The sequence below is a fragment of the Lithobates pipiens genome, unplaced genomic scaffold, assembly GCF_037356315.1.
Source record: "Lithobates pipiens isolate NorthernLeopardFrog02 unplaced genomic scaffold, aLitPip1_a1.2 Scaffold_102, whole genome shotgun sequence".
In the NCBI taxonomy this organism is placed as follows: domain Eukaryota; kingdom Metazoa; phylum Chordata; class Amphibia; order Anura; family Ranidae; genus Lithobates; species Lithobates pipiens.
The window spans coordinates 624066-647219 of record NW_027507689.1 but is presented as its reverse complement, the minus strand read 5'-3'; the positions used below and the strand labels follow the sequence as shown (position 1 = coordinate 647219).

The 23154-nt window shown below is 44.9% G+C and overlaps 1 protein-coding gene across 5 annotated transcripts in view; it reads left to right on the top strand.

Moving 5' to 3' along the window:
- LOC143958272 (NACHT, LRR and PYD domains-containing protein 3-like) overlaps window positions 1-23154 on the top strand; it is a 535368-nt gene that overhangs the window by 24163 nt on the left and 488051 nt on the right. For all 5 annotated transcript variants that reach the window (XM_077467790.1, XM_077467807.1, XM_077467779.1 and 2 more), the window contains exons 2-3: window positions 2691-2758; window positions 7802-8104. In XM_077467790.1, coding sequence (XP_077323916.1) covers window positions 2722-2758; window positions 7802-8104 — 340 coding nt within the window. In that variant the 5' untranslated portion in view covers window positions 2691-2721. The remainder of the gene's footprint in view (window positions 1-2690; window positions 2759-7801; window positions 8105-23154) is intronic.

The window sequence follows — 23154 nt, the reverse complement described above, 5'->3', positions numbered from 1 at the left end:
CGTACCAGGCCACATACCCTCAACATTGGGAGGATGCTTTGGGGGTCTGTGACCCCTCAAAGCACCTTGTCCCCATGTTGATAAGGACAAGGGCCTCATCCTCACAACCCTGGCCATTGGTTGTGAGGGTCTGCGGGCGGGGGGCTTATCAGAATCTGGAAGCCCCCTTTAACAAGGGGACCCCCAGATCCTGGCCCCCCCCTGTTTGAAATGGTAAGTGGGTACAAAAGTACCCCTACCATTTCACAAAGAAAGTGTCAAAATGGTTAAATAAGACAAACACACTTTTGAAAAATTCCTTTATTAAAAATAAAAAAATAAAAAAAAAAATTCCAGCGGTGCTAATCCACTCTTGCTATCCAGCGACGGGTCTCCGGGGTCCAGCGATGGATGATCATATCCAGCGACGGGGGAATCTCTCAGTCCAGCGCTGTCCATACATCCGTCTTCTGTCTCCTCTCTGGAGACACTGCAGAGAGCCGAGCGCTGACATTTCTTATATTGGGAGGGCGGGGCCACCCGTCACCTGACCCCGCCCCTCTGACGCAGGAGAGGGAAGCCAGGGGTTCCCCAGTGACGTGTGGGTGACCCCGCCCCCTCTGATGTAACGCAGGTTTCCGTTACATCAGAGGGGGCGGGGTCACCCACACGTCACTGGGGAACCCTTGGCTTCCCTCTCCTGCGTCAGAGGGGCGGGGTCGGGTGACGGGTGGCCCCGCCCTCCCAATATAAGAAATGTCAGCGCTCGGCTCTCTGCAGTGTCTCCGCAGTGGAGACAGAAGAAGGAGGTATGGACAGCGCTGGACTGAGAGATCCCCCGTCGCTGGATATGATCATCCATCGCTGGACCCCGGAGACCCGTCGCTGGATAGCAAGAGTGGATTAGCACCGCTGGAATTTTGTTTTTATTTTTTTTATTTTTAATAAAGGAATTTTTCAAAAGTGTGTTTGTCTTATTTAACCATTTTGACACTTTCTTTGTGAAATGGTAGGGGTACTTTTGTACCCCCTTACCATTTCAAACAGGGGGGGGGCCGGGATCTGGGGGTCCCCTTGTTAAAGGGGGCTTCCAGATTCTGATAATCCCCCCGCCCGCAGACCCTCACAACCAACGGCCAGGGTTGTGAGGATGAGGCCCTTGTCCTTATCAACATGGGGACAAGGTGCTTTGAGGGGTCACAGACCCCCAAAGCATCCTCCCAATGTTGAGGGTATGTGGCCTGGTACGGTTCAGGAGGGAGGGGGGGCCGCTCTCTCGTCCCCCCCTCTTTTCCTGCGGCCTGCCAGGTTGCGTGCTCGGATAAAGGGTCTGGTATGGATATTTAGGGGGACCCCCACGTCAATTTTTTTTAAAATTTGATGCGGGGTTCCCCTTAATATCCATATCAGACCTGAAGGGTCTGGTATGGATATTTGGGGGGACCCCCCACGTCAATTTTTTTTAAAATTTGACACGGGGTTCCCCTTAATATCCATGTCAGACCTGAAGGGCCTGGTAATTGAATTTAGGGGAACCCCCACGCTTTTTTTTTTTTTTTTTTTTTTTTTTTTTAATCAATGAATGAATGAATTGTCGGCTAATACAGAGAACACTCATTGACTGTTCTCTGTATTACGGAGACCCGACAATTTAGCCGCAAGTGATTTTAAAAGACTTTTTTTCCTGCACAAATGACACTTTGTGCAGCGACAGTTCTAAGCACCAGAAACATGCGCCCCTTCACAGGCATACTATAGATACCCCCCAGCTACGAAATTTAAAGGAATATTACACTTTTATTGTTTCACTTTAATCATTATTAAAATCACTGCTCCTGAAAAAACGGCCGTTTTTAAAACTTTTTTTTGCATTGATCCATGTCCCCTGGGGCAGGACCCAGGTCCCCAAACACTTTTTAGGACAGTAACTTGCATATTACCCTTTAAAATGAGCACTTTAGATTGTGAACGTTCGAGTCCCATAGACTTTAATAGGGTTCTAAAGTTCACACGAAGTTTAGGTCTGTTCGCAGGTTCTGGTGCGATCCGAACAGGGGGGTGTTCGGCTCATCCCTAGTCAGGAATATTAATAGGTAATGAATAATTATATAAAAAAAAACCTTACATATCCGTATACTGTACAGTATAGTCTGGCCTGAAGGACACACACAGATCCCACCCATTAAAGTGTCCTGTACACCTTTCCCTGACAAAGTGGCCACTAAAGAGCCACACAAAATTCATTAATGGTGTTTAATCTTTTTATGAACAATAAATACCGACCTTCCTGAAGAATCCACTTGGAAGCATCTTATTATTGAATGGAGGTCTCTGCTGATCACACATCGCTTCTATTTTGGGGTCTTCTCATTTTTATTACCTGACCTCTCTGTAGACATCTTACTGGCTGATACTTTGGTGCTGGTTAGTACCAGTCTTGGCTATGAATGGCACAGATTTGTGGAGGTGACACCTAAATATATGAGCCTGTAAAAATTGGGGCCCTAAACAGGGTGACATTCCTTTGTGACCCTCGAGATACCAATAGATGAATGCTGGAATTAAGTTATTTATTGACCCTCATAGTTATGGGCTGTAAATGACAGAAGTCAATTTCAGATCTTCCCAGATTGGACACCTAGACAGCCAATCGTTATTCACATAAGGAAGCAAATTCCTGTTCATTGCACTATTGTTTGGTCTCTTTCCAGGTGAAGTCATCTCGGGTCATCTCCTGATGTCATGGCGACCTCTTCCTCCTCATCCTCCTCCCCACAAGGTATGACTGCTGATCCTGACCATCCTTTCCAATGTTTTCCTCCATCTCACATCTCCAGAGATTGGAATTAGATGATAGGACATCTTATGTCTCCATAGTCTGGACATTTCCTGTAGATATCTGGTCAGTCCACCCATTAGAAGAGTTCAGGAGCTTTTCATCAATTCTACCATCACATTCCCGTCTTCAGATTTTATTTATCATTGATGGAAATGATCTTCTGAGATGGTCCAGTGATCCATAATGACTGGAGGACCCTAAATTTTATGGTGATTTGTGTAGTGGTCAGGGGAATTCTTTGTCTATAATCCTAAGGAGAAAACATCCCCGTGTCACATGACACATACTGCTGGGAGATTTGGGGGTAATCAGAGTTCTTAGTTCACACTGATCAGACACATCATTATTCAGGGGGAAGGTTTCTTAAAGGATTGATAGTTTATTTTAGTTACCGTATATACTCGAGTATAGGCCGACCCGAATATAAGCCGAGGCCCCCAATTTACCCCCAAAAAAACTGGCAAACTTATTGACTCGTGTATAAGCCGAGGGTGAGACATGCCTGTCCATCCCTGTGTGTGTGTCCGTCCATCCCTGTGTGTCCGTCCATCCCTGTGTGTCCATCCATCCATCCCTGTGTGTGTGTGTCCATCCATCCATCCATCCCTGTGTGTGTGTGTGTCCATCCATCCATCCATCCCTGTGTGTGTGTGTGTGTCCATCCATCCATCCATCCCTGTGTGTGTGTGTCTCCATCCATCCATCCCTGTGTGTGTGTGTCTCCATCCATCCATCCATCCCTGGGTGTGTGTGTGTGTGTGTGTGTGTGTGTGTGTGTGTCCAGCCTACCTGTGTCCCGAGCCTCCGTCCCGTGCCTTGCCTCCTTGCCTCCGTCCCGTGCCGTGCCTTGCCTCCTTGCCTCCGTCCCGTGCCGTGCCTTGCCTCCTTGCCTCCGTCCCGTGCCGTGCCTTGCCTCCTTGCCTCCGTCCCGTGCCGTGCCTTGCCTCCGTCCCGTGTCGTGCCTTGCCTCCGTCCCGTCCCGTGCCGTGCCTTGCCTTGCCTCCGTCCCGTGCCTTGCCAGGATCGCCGCTCTTCGTCGGCGCCTCGGCGGCCATTCTAAAATTCAAAAGCCGCGCCTCAGCCTTCGCCTGTGATAGGCGGAACACTGAATTTCCCAGCAGCCTGTGTTCCGCCTATCACGGACATCGTCTCATCCTCATCCGTAGTACGAGGATGAGACGATGTCCGTGATAGGCGGAACACAGGCTGCTGGGAAATTCAGTGTTCCGCCTATCACAGGCGAAGGCGGAGGCGGAGGCGCAGCGTTTGAAGGGTAGAATGTCCGCTGTCTGTCTGCTCGACACGCTGATCGAGCAGGCAGACAGCGATGACTCGAGTATAAGCCGAGGGGGGCACTTTCAGCCTCAAAAAAGAGGCTGAAAATCTCGGCTTATACTCGAGTATATACGGTAACTATGAAACAATCAATAAACATAATGTTTAAAATCCCTACATATACATTAGGAGGTATATATATATATATATATATATATATATATATATATATATATATATATATATATATATACATAAAAATATTATGAGCTTGTGTCATTTCTACAACCATCACTGATAATCCCCATATTTTGTCTAACAGGTTTACTTCCTATAATCTTCTTCAGCTACATCTAGTGGCCATAATACAGTATTTTCTTGATATACCTCAACCAGTAATATATGACATTATGGCCACTATATGGAGCTGAAGATTATAGGAAATAAACATATTACACACATTATGTGAATTATTCATGAAGGTAATTATTTTAATAGCCCCCTAATATAAATAAATATCTATATCTATATATTATATAATATTTTTTTTTTTAACAAATGGCACCCAATATTCATCTGAGATGTAATTTACCACTATGGAGGCAATCATGTGAGATTACCACAGTGAATCCAATCTATCCATATGATAATGTACATATAGACATATTGGGGGATAATTTAATTTCCCTTCCCTTCTATATGCTCTTTATAGCATTGCCAGCTGCCAGTACAGACTTGCAGTGCCTTGAAAAAGTATTCATACCCCTTGAACTTTCCACATTTTGTCATGTTACAGCCAAAAACATAAATGTATTTTATTGGGATTTATTATGATAGAGCAGGGATTTGCAATTGGTGGACCTCCAGCTGTTGTAGAACTACAATTCGCATGAAGCATAGCAAGACTCTGACAGCCACAAGAATGACACTCAGAGGCAGAGACATGATGGGACTTGTAGTTTTGCAACAGCTGGAGGTCCGATAATTGCATATCCCTGTGATAGACCAACACAAAGTGGACATTAATTTTAAAGTTAAAGGAAAAGGATAAATGGTTTTCAAAATGTTTTACAAATAAATATGTGAAAAGAGAACCTTAGTGAACAGACAGCATCATGAAGGCCAAGGAACACACCAGACAGGTCAGGGATAAAGTTGTGGAGAAGTATAAAGCAGGGTTAGGTTATAAAAAATATCCCAAGTTTTGAACATCTCACAGAGCTCTGTTCAATCCATCATCGGGAAATGGAATAAGTATGGCACAACTACAAGCCTACCAAGACACGGCCGTCCACCTAAACTGATCGGCCGGGCAAGGAGAGCATTCATCAGAGAAGAGCCAAGAGACCCATGGTAACACTGGAGGAGCTGCAGAGATCCACACGTGGAAGAAGGTGTTCTGGTCAGATGAGACCAAAATTGAACTTTTTGGCCTAAAAACAAAAGCTATGTGTGGCGGAAAACTAACACTTCACATCACCCTGAACACACCATCCCCACCGTGAAACATGGTGGTGGCCGTATCATGTTGTGGGGATGATTTTCTTCAGCAGGGAAAGGGAAGCTGGTCAGGGAAGATGCATGGAGTCAAATACAGGGCAATCTTATGCCGCGTACACACGGGCGGACTGTATGGCCTACTTAGTCTGCCGAAACACATTTCGGCGGCCCCCCCACCCCAAAGCACCTTGTCCCCATGTTGATGAGGACAAGGGCCTCTTCCCGACAACCCTGGCCGTTGGTTGTCGGGGTCTGCGGGCGGGGGGCTTATCGGAATCCGGGAGCCCCCTTTAATAAGGGGGCCCCTGGATACCGGCCCCCCACCCTATGTGAATGAGTATGGGGTACAATGTACCCCTACCCATTCACCTGTAAAATAAAAGTGCCAAAAAAAACACAACACACGAGATAAAATACTTTATTGCACAGCTCTTCTGTCGCCGCCGCCGCCGCTGCCTTCCGTTCTTCTTCTTCTTCTTCTTCTTCTCCAGGAGATGTTGCCTCGACGATCTCTCCGGCCGGAATACCAGGGACGCACTGCGCGGCCACTTATATAGGGACAAGGGGCGGTGTCACATGGCTTTATGTCACATGGGTTGGTCACATGGGTTGATGTCACATGGGGACTATGACATCGTAAGGGGGCGGGGTCACCATGTGACACCAACCCATGTGACATAAAGCCATGTGACACCGCCCCTTGTCCCTATATAAGTGGCCGCGCAGTGCGTCCCTGGCTTTCCGGCCGGAGAGATCGTCGAGGCAACATCACCTGGAGAAGAAGAAGAAGAACGGAAGGCGGTGGCGGCGGCGACAGAAGACCGCCTGTAAAAGAGCTATAAGAAGGTGCGGTGGCCCGGCAGAAGAACCGAAGAGGGGGACAAGACCCCCGAAGTCAGGAGAAGAGGCCGGCGGCGAGGAAGAAAGCCGGACTCCTCCGCTAGCAAAAGAGCTACAAGAAGATAGCGGAGGAGTCCGGCGAGAAGACCCCCGAAGACGGAAGACCCCCGGAGCTGTGCAATAAAGTATTTTATCTCGTGTGTTGTGTTTTTTTTGGTACTTTTATTTTACAGGTGAATGGGTAGGGGTACATTGTACATTGTACCCCATACTCATTCACATAGGGTGGGGGGCCGGTATCCGGGGGCCCCCTTATTAAAGGAGGCTCCCGGATTCCGATAAGCCCCCCGCCCGCAGACCCCGACAACCAACGGCCAGGGTTGTCGGGAAGAGGCCCTTGTCCTCATCAACATGGGGACAAGGTGCTTTGGGGTGGGGGGGCTGCACCCCCCCATGTTGAGGGCATGGTACGGCTCAGGAGGGGGAGCGCTTGCTCGCCCCCCTTTCCTGGCCGGCCGGGTAGCGTGCTCGGACAAGGGTCTGTTGTGGACTTGGGGGACCCCCACGCCGATTTTTTTCGGCGTTGGGGTTCCCTTTAAGTCCATACCAGGCGGCGGGGTCAGCAACGTCTCCTTCGCGGGCCCCGCCTACCTGGAGACGCACTCAAAATGAGCGGACTTTCCTCTGCGTGTGTGGGTGAGTCCGTTCATTTCAAAAGTAGGGCGGATAGTATGGCGGACTTAGTACGCCGTATTAGTCCGCTCAAAAAGTGGTGTGTGTGGTCAAGTCCGTTCATTCGAAAGTATGACGGTCTGTCCATCGGATTGTCTGACGGACTAAGTTGGCCAGACAGTCCGCCCCTGTGTCTTTAGAAGAAAACCTGTTAGAATTTGCAAAAGACTTGAGATCGGGCGCGGAGGTTCACCTTCCAGCAGAACAACGACCCTAAATATACAGCCAGGGCTACAATGGAATGGTTTCGATCAAAGCATATTCATGTGTTAGAATGGTTCAGTCACAGTCCAGACCTAAATCACATTGAAAATTTGTGGCAAGACTTGCAGCTGTCATTGCAGTGAAAAGGGGTTATAGAAAGTATTGACTCAGCGTAATACAAATCCCCCCACACTTTTCACATATTTATATCATTTATCATTTTCCTTCCACTTCACAATTATGTGCCACTTTGTGTTGGTCTATCACATAAAATCCTAATAAAACACATTTCCATTTTTGGATGTAACATGACAAAATGTTGAACATTTCAAGGGGTATAAATACATTTTCAAGGCACTGTATCTGCTGTCATTTGTCGGAAATCATTCAATCAGGATGAATGTTTATGGTTGCTGATTGTTCTCTCTGCAGGGTCGTCTCCTGGTGTCCCGGGAAAGGTCCCACATACCCCCGGGGATCTTCTCATATATTCTCTGGAGGATCTGATAGAATGTGACTTTAAGAGATTTAGGAACAAATTGTCTGATTTCTCCTATGGAGATAAACGTCCCATCCCCCGAGGAAGACTAGAGAATACAGACTGGATCACCACCAAGAACATCCTGATAGACACATATGGAGAAGAAGGGGCTCTGGATGTCACCATTCATGTCTTTACACTGATCAGTCTGATGGGACCTGCAGATGACCTCCGGGAGAGGAGAGCAAAACATGGTGAGTTCCCATCTATAATGTCCATTTCATACCAATTCCTGATCAATATCTGTGTGAGGAAGAACTAGGAATGTCATTCAGGGAAAGCCAGTGACCAATCGGGAGCTTCCAACTGGATTAACCACTTCCCACTGACAGTACGCAAATATGAGGCCTCACAGAAGTATACCTACAGAAGCCATTATATAATACATTGTATACATACAGAATCCATTATATAATACATTGTATACATACAGGATATATTATATAATACATTGTATACATACAGGATATATTATATAATACATTGTATACATACAGGATATATTATATAATACATTGTATACATACAGCATCCATTATATAATACATTTTATACATACAGGATCCATTATATAATACATTGTATACATACAGGATTCATTATATAATACATTGTATACATACAGGATCCATTATATAATACATTGTATACATACAGCATCCATTATATAATACATTTTATATATACAGGATCCATTATATAATACATTTTATACATACAGGATCCATTATATAATACATTGTATACATACAGGATCCATTATATAATACATTACATACATACAGGTTACATTATATAATACATTCATAATTTATTATATAATATGCACACAACAAAAAAAACAAATTGCCCATGGGACTTTTAAAGAGTACACCTCAAGACATGAAAAGCAAAATTTGTAAATTATTTATTAACAAACATTTAAAAGCCACATGTAATACAGAAAGAAGAAAATATATTAAGCATCAACATATTGATACATTTTACATTCATGTAATAAACCTTTCCATGAAACCTGGACATGTCATTAAATTCACTGTCAATAGTCTGGGATGGCTGTGTTGGGTCTCGATGCGTTTTGCGAGAAGAATCACACTTCTTCGGGAGAAGCACAGATAGATGCCTGGAGATCCAAAGCACAAATGAATAAACAGATGAAAAAAGGGGGATGGGGAGGTGCCAAACATTTTCATATATAATCCAGTATGTTCCACTTACAATTGATGGAGAAATCCTGGCCTACTGGCATCGTATAGTTAACTGGTTATAGAGTGGTCCAGAAATGGATGTATTCGGTTGGTATACAACCCCAAATTTTTATATAAAAAAATACTTCAAAACAGAATGTCCATAAAAGTCGATGGATAAATACATAAAATGCCAACCATGCCACCAAACTTCCCCCAGGAGCTGTGTGAGGGCAGGTAGATGGAAACCAGTGAGAAGCAACCAGGAACCGGAGCCTGGGCGAAGGATTTCGATCCCACCAAGGGAAATGCCCACACCTAAACAATCAATGAAATAGACCAAATTAAAAATCTAACCAAACAATAAATATGACCAGTGTGACTAATGAAAATAAATGTGCATGAAATGGTGAAAGTGAGTGTAAAGCCCCATACACACTATCAGATTATCCGCTGAGTTTTTCCTTCAGATTTACCAAAACCATATAGTATGATTTTGGTAAATCTGAAGGAAAAACTCAGCAGATAATCTGATAGTGTGTATGGGGCTTAAGATAAGGGTGCCTATGTGCTACCGTGATAAAATCCAAATCATTATATGATACAGTGAAATAGATTAATGAAATAAGATATACAAAATATTATTATTTTTTTCCATGAAATTTTTTATTGAAAGTAACAAGAATACAGCTTACTTGACAGTGTTATAGAAGCGATTGTTATTACACAAAAAGAAAAGAAGGTGAGCATAACATTTATCCAGATCAAAACATCAAGTCATCAATTTGATCACTCTGTGGTTTGAGGCAAGAGGTCCGTAGGGATATATTTCAAGATGATTAGCTAGCAGTATAAAGCCTTTGGGAACGTATTAGTCCTACACAAGCTACGCCTCGTTTGGGATAGGTTCCTTGACTCATTCATTTGTAGGCCTTTTAAATGTGGGGGTGTTCCCGTGGCGAAAGATTAATTGTCATTCTCGCCTCAATCGTCTTAAGGAGTAAAACCTTCACCTAGCCTATATGAGTCTGGATAAGGTGTATAGCTTCTAATTGGGCTTAGTGGTCTTCGTGAAGATCACAAGGGGGGGTTAGTAAAGAGGGTGAAGTGGGTGTGGGAAGGGATAGAGAGGCATAGAGGGGTAAGGGGAGCGGAACTGGGGGTGTGGAGAAGGTCTCATCTCTCTCTCCCTCCGTAGGGGTAGGTGTGAGGGAGGGGGAATCAGTTCTGCGACTCTTCCGTGGTTTGAAGATTCTACACTTTGGGCATGTGTTAAAGGGGTTGTTCGATGTAGAAATGGATCCTCCAATTTAGGGTTCGGTGTCTTCTGGGGGGCTTACTTGCCTTGTACTAGGGGTGGTCAAGTCGTGATATTCTGTTGTTGTTAGGAAGTGGGTGCAGCAGGCCCATTTTGCAGAGAATTTTGTGGGAGTGTCATTCGCTATGGAGATAAGTCGCTCCATTTCTGCTATTCTGTCAATCCTAGTGAGCCATTCTTTGATAGTCGGCGGGTGCGGCGATCCCCAATGAGCAGGGATGCATTGTTTGGTGGCATTCACCATGTGCATGGCAAGTGACTTTAGGTAGTGTGTTGTACGAGCGCAAAATGGGTAGTGCATGAGGAACTGGGCCGGTAAAAATTCCAGGGTAAGTGTGGTGACCTTGGTAGTGATACGGAGGACTTCGGTCCAGAACGGTTGAATTATGGGGCAGCCCCAGAAGATCGGTCGCATGGTTCCTTTCTCTGTCTGACACCTCCAGCATGTATCTGGGTGGTCTAGGTTATATTTGTGAACCAGTATAGGGGTACGGTACAATCGTGTCAGGATTTTATATCCGTTTTCTTGTGTTGTGATGTTAACGGAAACTTTGTGTATGGTCTGGTATATTTGTTCCCAGTCTTCTGGGGCGAGTGACAAGTCAAGGTCTCTCTCCCAAGTTGAACATGCCTTGCCAGCATTTGACATGACACTTGAGAATAGCAGGGAGTGCGTTACCGAGAGAAGGTGACATTGCGGGGTATCGGCTTGGCATAGGGATTCAAATGGAGATGTGGGTCTAGAGACCTTGAATTTCCTGTCCATCTCATTGAGGTAGTGGGTCAGTAGTAAGTAGTTCCAGGGGGAGATGGGGGGGTTTTCGCTGTCGGAATGTAGTTTATCGTAGGGTATAATTTTGCCTTGAGCGAAGAAGTGGCATATTGAGGCATTTTTGTGTGGCCAGGACTCATTCAGGAAGTTCCTGTGTAGTCCAGGTGGGAAGTCTGGGTTTAGGTGAACTGGAGTAAGAGGACCAGGTGTCGAGGAGATGAAAGTCACTTTGCAGGACTCTCGGAAGCTTCTTAATGTTGGATCAATCAGGGGGTGTGAGAGGGTATCGCTTGCAATGTGTTTATGAGGAATCCATGGAAAAGTAGGTAGTGGTAGTGGGGTAAAGGAGGCTTCCAGGTGGATCCAGTCCTTAATGCCGTTATGGATATTCCAATCTACTATCCTAGTGAGCTGACAGGCCCTATAGTAGTTTCTTATGTCGGGGAGACCTATCCCCCTTTAAGCTTGGGTAATGATAGGTGTTGATAGCTGAGTCTGGGTTTTCGGTCCCCCCAGAGGAAGCACGTACAGAGACTCTTGTAACTCTTGAAGAAGGTGGTGGGTATGTGGATAGGTGCCACTTGTAGAATGTATAATAGGCGGGGTAAGGCGTTCATTTTTAATATGGCCGCTCTACCAAACCAGGAAAAGATGGGTTTGTTCCATTGTTTAAAGTTGTTAGTGAGGTTTTGTAGTATATGGAGATGGTTTTTACTGTATAGGTCTTTTAGACATTGTGTGAGCTGGATTCTCCAGCAGGGACTACCTGAGTCATGTTATATGGTCCTCCTTCCACTGGAAGGGGAAGTTGCTTTTGCATTGGGCTACTACACTACTGGGGAGCGATACATTTAGGGCATGGGATTTGGAGAAGCTGATCTTGAGATTTGAAATTAGTTGAAATTGGTGGAATTCTTTTAGAAGGTTGGGTAGAGAGATATGCGGGTCAGTGAGGAAAAGGAGAATATCATCGGCATGGGCCGCCAGTTTGTATTCTTTGGTGGTGGTTTGTACACCTATAATGTCTGGGTTAGATCTTAGGCTTCTTAGAAAGGGTTCAAGGGTGAGGACGAAGGGGACTGGGGAAAGGGGGCAGCCCTGTCTCGTACCATTACAGATGGAGAAGGCATCTGACAAGGTGCCATTGACTCGGACTCGTGCTATTGGGTTGGAGTACAATGCCATTATGTAGCTCAATAAGCGGTGTCCTGCACCCATAGTTTGGAGGACTGCTTCCATATAGTCCCAGGCAACCCTGTCAAATGCCTTCTCCGCGTCCAATGATAGAAAGAAACCCGCTGTACTGGTAGAGGTGAGGAAGTGGTGGAGATTAATAGCTTTTAAAGTGTTATCCCTGGCTTCTCTGCCAGGGATAAAGCCTACCTGGTCCTGATCAATAACACTTGGAAGGAGGGGGAGCAGGCGATTTGCTATGATTTTGGCGATAATTTTTATATCCAAATTTAAAAGGGAGATCGGTCTATAATTTGCAGTTTGTGTGGGGTCTTTTCCTTCCTTATGGTATTACAGTGATGTGGGCTTCCAGCATAGAGGACGGGAGTGGGAATTCTGGGGAAAGCGAGTTAAATGCCTTAAGGTATGGAGTGTGTAGGACTTCTGCAAATGTTTTATAATAAACTGCAGAGAGGCCGTCCGGCCCTGGAATTTTCCCGGGTTTTAGGTTTTTCAGGGCTGTGTCCCATTCAAGTTTTGATATGGGTAGGTCTAGTTGGGTGGATGTTTCTGGTAACAGTGCTTTGGGGCAGTGAGCTTCTAAGAAACTGTCAATGAGATCTTTCCTAGCTGGTAATCCTATCTGAGTGTGTTCTGAGGCTTTTAGATCGTATAAACGTGTGTAAAATTGCTCAAAGGCATGCGCAATATCTTGGCTGCTCCGTACTGTGTTTCTGTTTGATGTTTTAAGCTGGTGAACAATTGTTTTAGCTCTTTTGGTGTGTAGTGCCTGTGACAGTAGGTGTCCGCTTTTGTTGCTATGCTCATAAAAGAGCTTCTGAGATAGTGTATGTTTCCTTTTTGATTTTTTTGATCTAGCAGCTCTAGGAGGTTTCTCCGTGTTTCAGAGAGTTCCTCTAGGGTGCGTTGGGCTAAGTCTCGTTTGTGTTTTCTTTCCAGTGTTTGTATTTTCGTGAGTAGCTCGTTCATTTGTTTCTGTCGGTCATGCTTGGAGATGAGATGTCCCCGTATCACGCACTTGTGTGCTTCCCATTGGGTTAACGGTGTAGTGTCAGGGGTGTCAGTGTCTACAAAATAGTTGGAGATAGTTGCTGCCACCTTATTTACCCTGTCTTTATCTGTGAGTAAGTTGGGGTCGACTCTCCATATTTTAGTGCTGTGGGTGGTGAGGGGAAACGTTATTCATAGAGTGATTGGATTGTGATCCGAGATGGTCATAGGTTCAATCGAAGAAGCGGAAAGGAGAGGTATATCTTGCTGACTAATGAAGAGGTAATCTAGGCGTGAGTATTTGTTGTGAGGGGCAGAGAAGAAAGTGTAGTCTTTGGTGTTAGGGTGCATTGTTCTCCATGTGTAGTGGAGAGCGAGTTCTTGTAAAGATAGTCTAATTTGTTTTAGTGATCAAAATGGGAGCTGGGATGTACCTGTGGAGGAGTCGAGGAGGGGGTTTAATGGAATGTTGAAATCCCCCCCTAGGATTAAGAGTCCCGTCTGAAATGTAGTCAGTAGTCGGGTGACCATTCTAAAGAAGGGGATCTGTGAAGTGTTCGGGCTGTAAATATTGGCTATATGTAATGGGTGTATTCCATATCGTGCCTTTTAGGAAGATGTATCACCCTTGTTCATCTTTAAGGGTGTCTGTTATTTGAAAGGGAAGGTCTTTGGCTAATAGGATAGAAGTCCCTTTTATTTTTGAATTTGGGTCTGTTGCGTGGAAGGCTAGCGGGTAGCGATAGTTTTCGAGTTTTGGGGATGGACCCTCTCTTGAAGTGGGTTTCCTGTAGGAAAACGATGTCCACCTTCAAGTTATGCATCATGGTGAGGTCTTTCGACCTTTTTTCTGGTTTGTTGAGTCCCTTTATGTTTAGAGAGACGAGTTTGAGCGACCGGGGGGAAGATGAGAGATGCGGGAAGGACATGGTGGGAGCCATGTGGTGTATGGAGGGAAATTGGGCTTCCCTGAACTGGGGGGAGCTCAATTAGGAGGGAGAGAGAGATGAGCAGTCTGGTTGCGGGGGGTGATAGGTAGTAGAGGAGTGGAAGTGTGAGCAGGGATCTAGAGGGGTCGGGGTAGGGGATATGGGGTGGGGGGGGGGGTCAGAGGATCAAGTGGGATGTGAGGGTGAGTTTGGGGAGTTAGATATAGGGGATAAGATCTGGTGTCCGGGGGTAAGTGTTTAGACCAGCTGACTTACCCTTGAGGGGGAGGGGGTCCGGAAAAGGTCAGCAGGGACTACCTGAGTTTGCTGGATGTGGATGTGGTAGTTACGGGTCTTAGAGTGGTCGAACTCTCGGCTACTCCGGAGGTCTGTCAAAAACATATGTGGGTTCCGTATTGGTGGTTGTTTTGGATGAGATGTAAGGGATGTGCGGCTTCTTGAAGAGTTGGGGAAGGTACTAACCGAGAAGAAAGAAGGTCAGGAGATCAGTTTCAAGCATGAGGTGACATGGACATGTTCGCTGGGTCTGAATTCAGTTTTAATCAAGGGGGTGAGTAAAAGTTTGAGGTTGTTCGAATGTTTAATCGGAGTGGAGTGTTTGAGCGTGACATACTTAGAAAAGCAGGACGTGTCTCATCAGATAATAAGCAAAAACAGAAGGTGCCTAAGGAAGAGGCTAGTAGGATTTTGCTTCATGGGGTTCACTTCTAAATGGAAAGGTACAGTAGGTCGATAATTATCTACTACAGTTTCATGCTATATTCATTCAGTGCTATACCAGAAAAACGCAAGTGCTGGGATCGTGTTTTAATAACCCAAACCGGTAAATATGCTCCATATACATGTATAAACAGAGGCAAACTTAACCAAGTCTACAGTATTTGTGTGTAGGCAACAATAACCTTAGGTTTATGAAGAGTACCTTTGGATGAGCCTGCAGGTGTCTCAGCTCCAATTTTCAATCCGGGTATACCCCGTTGGATGGAATACTATACTAGGACCTTTGACCCGGCTTCCGCGGTCATGATAGTTCTTACCAGTGAGTTTAGGAGAGCCGGGTTAACCTGCAAGCCTCCATCCTCCAGTTTCATCATACCTTCAAAAGTAGGTATTTCAAACAACTCAGGTATAACCTGTAAAGATAAAAAAGATAAAAGACAAAAAAAAAAAAAAGAAAGAACAAAGGTAAACAGGGAGGGAGTCTGCATCAAATGTGCTGAGGGATTAGCACTAACAAAACAGGCTCGATCAATCTGTGGAACAGGGTCTTTGGTAGAGGTCCGCTGTGACACTGACCGCAAATTTGCTGTAGGCGGTTATAATACCCCGGCACAAGTAATAGCGTGATTGAGGGGAAGAGTGGTGGTAAGTGGGGGGATAGTAGGGCTGTTGAGGGAGACGGGTAGTCTGTCCGTGGGCGAAGGTACGTTGCTCCATTTCGGGTCTCTTTCAGAGTTCCATTGCAGTCTGGTAAGGTGATTATGGGGTAAGTTATGGAGATTTAGTGCTGCTGGGCCTCCATTGCTTTTCCTGTTGTTTTCCAGATTAGGGTAGTGGTACCTGTCTTAACTCTGATCTTGGGATGGTGGGGGGCCCGTCCGGTGTGAGACTGGAGTCTACATGGGGTCAGCTCTGTACAATGGATCCTGGTTAGTTGGGATGGGTCTTTTAGTTGAATCATATCGGGTGTCTAGGCTGACCTGTTGTCGATCCTCCCTGGTGGTTTTCAGGGTGAGCGTATCACGTAGGCTGTAAGGTATAGCGTCTCGGGTATAGAAAGTCTTATGAAGCCAGGCTGGTGCAGGAAAATAGGGACCAAGGAAGGGGGGCAGTGCTTATCATAACAAGAGGGTGGTATTCAGTCAAAAAGGGCACTGACCTTGTTCCACAGATGATTTTCTAGGGTTAGCGGGTGTCTTCTTTACGGTGAAATCCGCGCTCGACGAGCCAGGGAGGCTGTTGGACTACCGTTCCTCCTGTGATCTTTGCGTTGTCGAGGGTTGGTATAGCTGGACCAGCAAGCGGCGGAAATTAGGATCTCTTTGACCGGCTTCGTGGACTCCTTCCATTGAGGTCGCATTTCTTGCTAACGGGAAGCAGAAGTCGCTGTACCAGTCGGGGAGGTCAATTTTGGGGATCTCTAAAACACTGCAGAAATGGTCTAGGTTCTCCGGCACTCTTAGTGCTGCCGTGCGACCCTGGTGTGATGCCGATAGGCAGAATGGGAATTTCCACCTGTATGCAATGGATCTCGCTCGCAGGAGGTCTAGAAGTGGTCTCAGTTCTTTCCTTCTCTGTAGAGTGATATTTGAAAGATCTTGATATATCTTTACTTCCACGCCATGAGATATTATGCGTCCTCTGTTGCGGGCTTTTCGCAGAATCTCCTCCTTCAGGGGTAAGCTCACTAGGCAGCAGACTACATCGCGAGGGGGATCAGTTTCTTTCCCTAGCAGTCTCAAGGCTCTGTGTAGTCTTTCTATCTCGATTGGTGTATCCTGGGGTCTTTCCAGGATATCGTTGAACAGGGCTGCCATTGTTTGTGTAAGTCTGCCAGATTCCACACTCTCAGGTAATCCCCTCACTCTTAGATTGTGATGTCTGCCACGATTGTTTAAGTCCTCTAAGTGCCTTTGTAAATCTCTGAGGTGTGTGGTGTGCAATTCAGTGACCTGCTGTACTTGACACAGGGAGACATCATGGCGGGCTGTTGTTAGATCCACCTCCTCCATTCTAATGTTAATTGTGTATTCTGTGTGTATGTTAATTGTGTATTCTTTATGTCAGCGGCGATCATCTGCATGTCATGCAGGTTGAGAGAGCATGTCTCACCTTTCCCTGTGTCAGCGGCGCCTTCTTGTGCTGTGCGCGGGCTCCTACTCGGGGAGCGTGATCTCCTGGTGGAAGCAGCCATGTTCTCCCTCTGGTGCTATGAGCATAATAGCTCTGGTATTGTGCCGCCGGGCTGGGTTCTCGGTTCCCTTGGTGAGCGGGACCTAGATGCGGAGTTACCGCAGCTTGTGTTGCTGGGCATGCCGCTGTAAGAGCCTCCAGGAAAGTTAATTAGGACCTCGGGTAGCCGGAGCTCTCAGTTCAAGCAGCCATCTCCGAGCCGTTCCAGGCCACGCCCCCCAAAATATTATTATATGAGGTTTAACAACATAGAAAAATATATAAAATGCATATATATTAAAATAATGAAATACAATAATTGTGTGATGTGATTAGAAGTAAAAATTGTGTGCTGTGGTCGAGTATGTGTGTGTGTGTGTGTATATATATATATATATATATATATATATATATATATATATATATATATATATATATATTAGGGGTGCACCGAATGGGTTTTTTGGTGCCGAAAATGAAAAATACATTAGGCCGAAACCGATATCGAAACAGCACCGATACCGAAAATGACTGTTTTAAAAAAATATTTTCATACAGCAGATGGTCAGAGACTGGGGGCATATTACAGGAGATGGTCAGAGACTGCGGGCATGGTACAGGAGATGGTCAGAGACTGCAGGCATGGTACAGGAGATCAAAGAAGCCTCACCAGTTCCCCAAAGATGCAGTCTGCCTGATAAAAATACATGCACAGTGTTTTCCATGTATTACACACACACACACACACACACACACACACACACACACACACACACACACACACACACACACACACACACACACGTAAAACATTGCTTATAGTGTAAATATTGAACTACCAGATGTTAATTGATTATGTATCAATTAATGTGAATGTGGAAAGATGAATCAAAAGGAGAGAAAATATATCCTGCTGATAAATAAATAAGTTTGCCAAAAATTGAAGAAAAAAAAAAAAAACACACCAGCAAACGATCAGCTAAATCCTCAAGGAAGTGGACATAACTGGCATGTGAAACCTTCAAACATACAATCACTTACCCTGAGAGGAAGGCAGACTTAGCACCTGGTGGTTGGTATCTCGGCTATACTGGGACCAAACAGTGATCTGAACTGTATAGCTCAGACCATTGAGTTAACCCCGCCCACACAGCATCCTCATGGTGGAACTCCACCAATGGGCTTGCATGGAGAAAGGGGAAGAGACATAATTGCTCATCCCCATTCATTGTGGCCAGCTGGTACCCAATGATCCCTGATGATGATGATGCAGATAATACAACTGTGCCATCAATGTCAACGTCACCAGTCATGGCAAAAACCTCTGATGCGCATGCGCAGCCACACTGACATCATACCTGCCACCCAAGTGACACCGTAAATTGTGGCAAACACTTGATGGCGCACAAGTGGGGACTCCAAAGCGTTGGCACCACACATGTGGGTAAGATGATGCTGCTGGCCATGGCATCATTTCCATGCTAGAGAATAGGCACAGCCATCCCTGCCTGTATCTCTCCCAAAGGGGGGAGGATAAATAGATGCAGCAGTGCCGGCGAGATGATGTAATGCCGGTATAATGGAAAATGCGGCACTGGGGGAAAAATTGAAAAAAGAAGACGCCAATCCCATCAGTCTCCCAACATCAGTGGTGAAATGAGACCTGGGGCACCCAAAGCCCTCCATGAACATCCCCACACCACTCAAAAGAGAGAATAACTCCCCATGAGCATGTATGTGCGAGGTGTGTAAGGAGGAGCCGGGAAAGCCAGGAGGGATTGCACATCCCGGGAATGAGAAATCAGGGAACAAAGGGAGGCAGAGCATCAGGGGAAAAAATAAAAAACCTCCTACCAGATACAGAATAGGGGAAAATCCCAAATGCAAGTATAGATATAATTGTAAGCACTGATCTCCAAGCACCATCATGTGCCCGGAATAGAAAACAGCATCATACATGGCACATTTCATAGGTCCCTAAATGGAGACAACAGTTATCAAATACACAAAGAATTACATAATTATCATACCCTAAATGGGCAGAAAGGACTTGAATGAGGTGGTTTCATTCACACCAGGGGCCTTGGTGGCTCCTAGTAAGAATATCCACCTCATTTCTCGCTGGAGAATAACCCTATCCCAGTTTCCACCATGTGGATCCTGTGGAATGTATTCACACCATAAAAATAGAACTTTGGGAGAACCATATGCATGGTCCTGGGCAACGTGCCTACCAATAGGGGAATACAGATCACCTATTTCGATGGCATATGTGTGACCATAAATCAAAAGTCTTTCCTATGAAGATTGCACCACACTCACAGGTCATAAGGTATACAATTCCTTTAGTTTGCCAATTCAAAACATTTTTAGGGAAAAATCTATTCCCATTTGGCAGTTACATAGTTAGTCAGGTTGAAAAAAAGACACAAGTCCATCCAGTTCAACCATGAAAAAAAAAAACGTATAATCCAATATACCCAATTCTATAGCCTCAGTTCATCCAGAGGAAGGCAAAAAACCCAGCAGAATATGATCCAATTTGCTACAGCAGGGAAAAAAAATCTTCCTGATTCCCCAAGAGGATTTTCCCCTGGATCAACTTTACCTATAAATGTCAGTACCCGGTTATATTATGCACATTTAGGAAAGTATTCAGGTCTTTCTTAAAGAAATCTACTGAGCTGGCCAGATCCACCTCTGCAGGGAGTCTATTCCACATTTTCACAGCTCTTACTGTGAAGAAACCTTTCCGTATTTGGAGATTAAATCTCTTTTCTTCTAGATGTAAAGAGTGCCCCTGTGACCTCTGTGTTGACCGTAAAGAGAATAACTCAACACCAAGTTCACTATATGGATCCCTTATATATTTTAACATGTTGAAACACTTCTCTTTAGAGAAGCCTACCCCACCCACACCTAACTGTATTTTCATTTTCTCCATCAGCTCATCCCCCCACAGTTAATACCTTTTGTTTCAACTTGACCCTTCCTTCTAGATTGTAAACTCTAACGAGCAGGGCCCTCTGATCCCTCCTGTATCGATTTGTATTGTAAGTGTACTGTCTGCCCTCATATTGTAAAGCGCTGCACAAACTGTTGGCGCTATATAAATCCTGAATAATAATAATAATAATAATAATAATGTTGATCATATCCCCTCATATTCTCCTCTTCTCAAGAGTGAATAAATTCAGTTCCTCTAATCTTTCCTCATAGCTGAGCTCCTCCATGCCTCTTATCAGTTTGGTTGCTCTTCTCTGCACTTTCTCCAGTTCCCCGATATCCTTTTTGAGAACTGGTGCATATTCCAGATGAGGTCTTACTAATGATTTGTACAGATAATATCTCTCTCTCTGGAGCCCATTCCTCTCTTATACAAGAAAGGACTTTGCTCACTTTGGAAACCACAGATTGGCATTGCATGCTATTATTGAGCTTATGATCTACCAAAACCCCCAGATCCTTCTCCACTATGTACTCCCCCCTAGCATGTATGATGCATATTCTTAGCCCCCATTTGCATAACTTTACATTTATCAACATTAAACCTCATTTGCCACATAGTCGCCCAATTAGACAGAGCATTGAGGTCAGCTTGTAAATTGGAGACATCCTGTAAGGACGTTATTCCACTGCATAGCTTGGTGTCATCTTCAAAGACAGAAATGTTACTTTTGATCCCAGACCCAATATAATTTATAAAGATATTAAAAAGTAAGGGTCCCAGCACTGAACCTTGTGGTACACCACTGATAACCTTAGACCATTCAGAGTAAGAATCATTAACCATTACTCTCTGAATTCTGTCTTTTAGCCAGTTTTCTATCCATTTACAAACTGATATTTCCAAACCTGTAGACTTTACCTTACACATGAGCTCTGTGTGCGGAACTGTATCGAACGATTTTGCAAAATCCCAGTATACCACGTCCACCGCCCCCCCTCTGTCCAACTATACCCCATCCACCACCACCCATCTGTCCAAATATACCACATCCACCACCACCCCTCTGTCCAAGTATACCACATCCACCGCCACCCCTCTGTCCAAGTATACCACGTATACCACCACACCTCTGTCCAAGGCTTTACTTACCTTTTCATTAAAAAAAATCAGGTCTGTCTGAAGTATGGGCATTTCCCACATTGAAAAGTGCCCTTGAGTTTTACCTACAGGTCAGGCATTTCTTTCACTCTAAATCTCCATCTATAAAAACTCGACAAACCCACTTCCTTTGAACACCTTTGTGCCCAAGGTCCTCACCAGTTGCATCTAATTTCCTCCATCCACCAAATCCTCCATGGGTCGACTCCCTTAACTGAGACTGCACATCTGTACATGAGCAAATGGGCCCATTTGTTAGGCAAACCTATCATGGTTCAGATGTGGGATAGAATTTGGACCTCCATCTTTAAGTCCTCTAAGTGTGTTACTCAAAGGAAAACATCTATAAAAATCCTCATGTTTTGGTATAAAACCCCCGATGTCATTCACAAATATGATCCTTCAGTCTCGCTGCACTGTTGGCAATGCAGGACTGAAACTGGTTTGTTATTTCTTTTTTTTTTTTTTTTTTTTTTTTTCCAAGAATTTTATTAAGTGTAAAAACAATACAGCAAGAAAGACAAAACATATGATTAACAGCAGTTACAAAGGGTAAAGCATATAGAGCTTGTTGTACATATATAGTAGCTCGCATAACAGTAAAAGTCAAGAATGAACTTAAAGAACCTAATACAATTGTCGAACCACCCGGACAGTGAGACTTGCACAAATATACATCTGTATGGGGGTCCGTTAGCTATATAACATGTTCGTTTCAGTAAACAGTGAATGGTATTCATCGTACTATAAGCCAAGGAGAAGGAGAGGGGTTAGGGAGGAGGGAAGAGTAGGGGAAGAGGGGGGTGGATAATAGGGGGGGAGGATAGTGGGTTCAACTCCGCTGCCCTTAGTCAGATGTAGGGGGTGGGGAGAACAATGCGATGGGCGGGAGGATTGTGCGATATTGTAACCCTATGTTAGTTTAAATTGGTGGAAGCGTCGGGGACAAGGGAAATCTGATATATTTCTAATGAGGGGGAATGTAGTAAAGGGAGGTTAATCAAGTTGGTGTAAAAGAAGGTCAAAGAGAATAGGACGCAAGATGAGACGTAGGGTGCGAGTCCAGTCCTGTCAGTTGAACTAGTTGGTGTGTGTTGTAATGCGGTCAAAGTCTGATGTGGTTAAGAAATGTTTCCAACATGCCCATTTTGACCCATAAGTACTTGGTTTGTCTTTGGCTATGTGAATTAGTTCTTCCATGTCCGCTATCCTTTGCATTTTCAGAAGCCAGGTGTGGACGGTAGGGACAGTGCGGGATTTCCAGTGGATCGGAATACATTGCTTAGCAGCATTGATCATATGTATTATAATGGATTTGCGATAGGTAGATTGTGACAGAGTAGTGTGGTGTAAAAGGAATTGAGCAGGGCAGTAAGGTACCTCATAGGTCGTTATGGTTTTTATCAATTGATGTATGGTTGTCCAGAATGGTTGGAGAGAGGGGCAAGTCCACCAAACGTGGAGTAGGGTGCCTTGGTTTTGTTGGCATCTCCAGCATGTTTCTGAAATGGATGAATCCCATTTGTGTAGTCTCTCTGGTGTTTTATACCAACGGGAGAGAAGTTTGTACCCCGTTTCTTGAACGGATACATTTGTGGAGCCCTTATGGATATTACGAAATATATTGTCCCAGTCATCTTCTGTAAGTGTAAGGTTTAGGTTTTGTTCCCAAGCTGTACAAGTTCGAAGGTCGTTAGATTTGCAATCACCAAATAAGAGAGAATGAGTTTGGGAGATAAGGTGTGTGTGGGGTGAATCTGCGGTGCAGAGTTGTTCAAAGGGCGTTAATTGTCTCGAAAGGTCAGTCACATTCCCCAGATTTTTGAGGAAGTG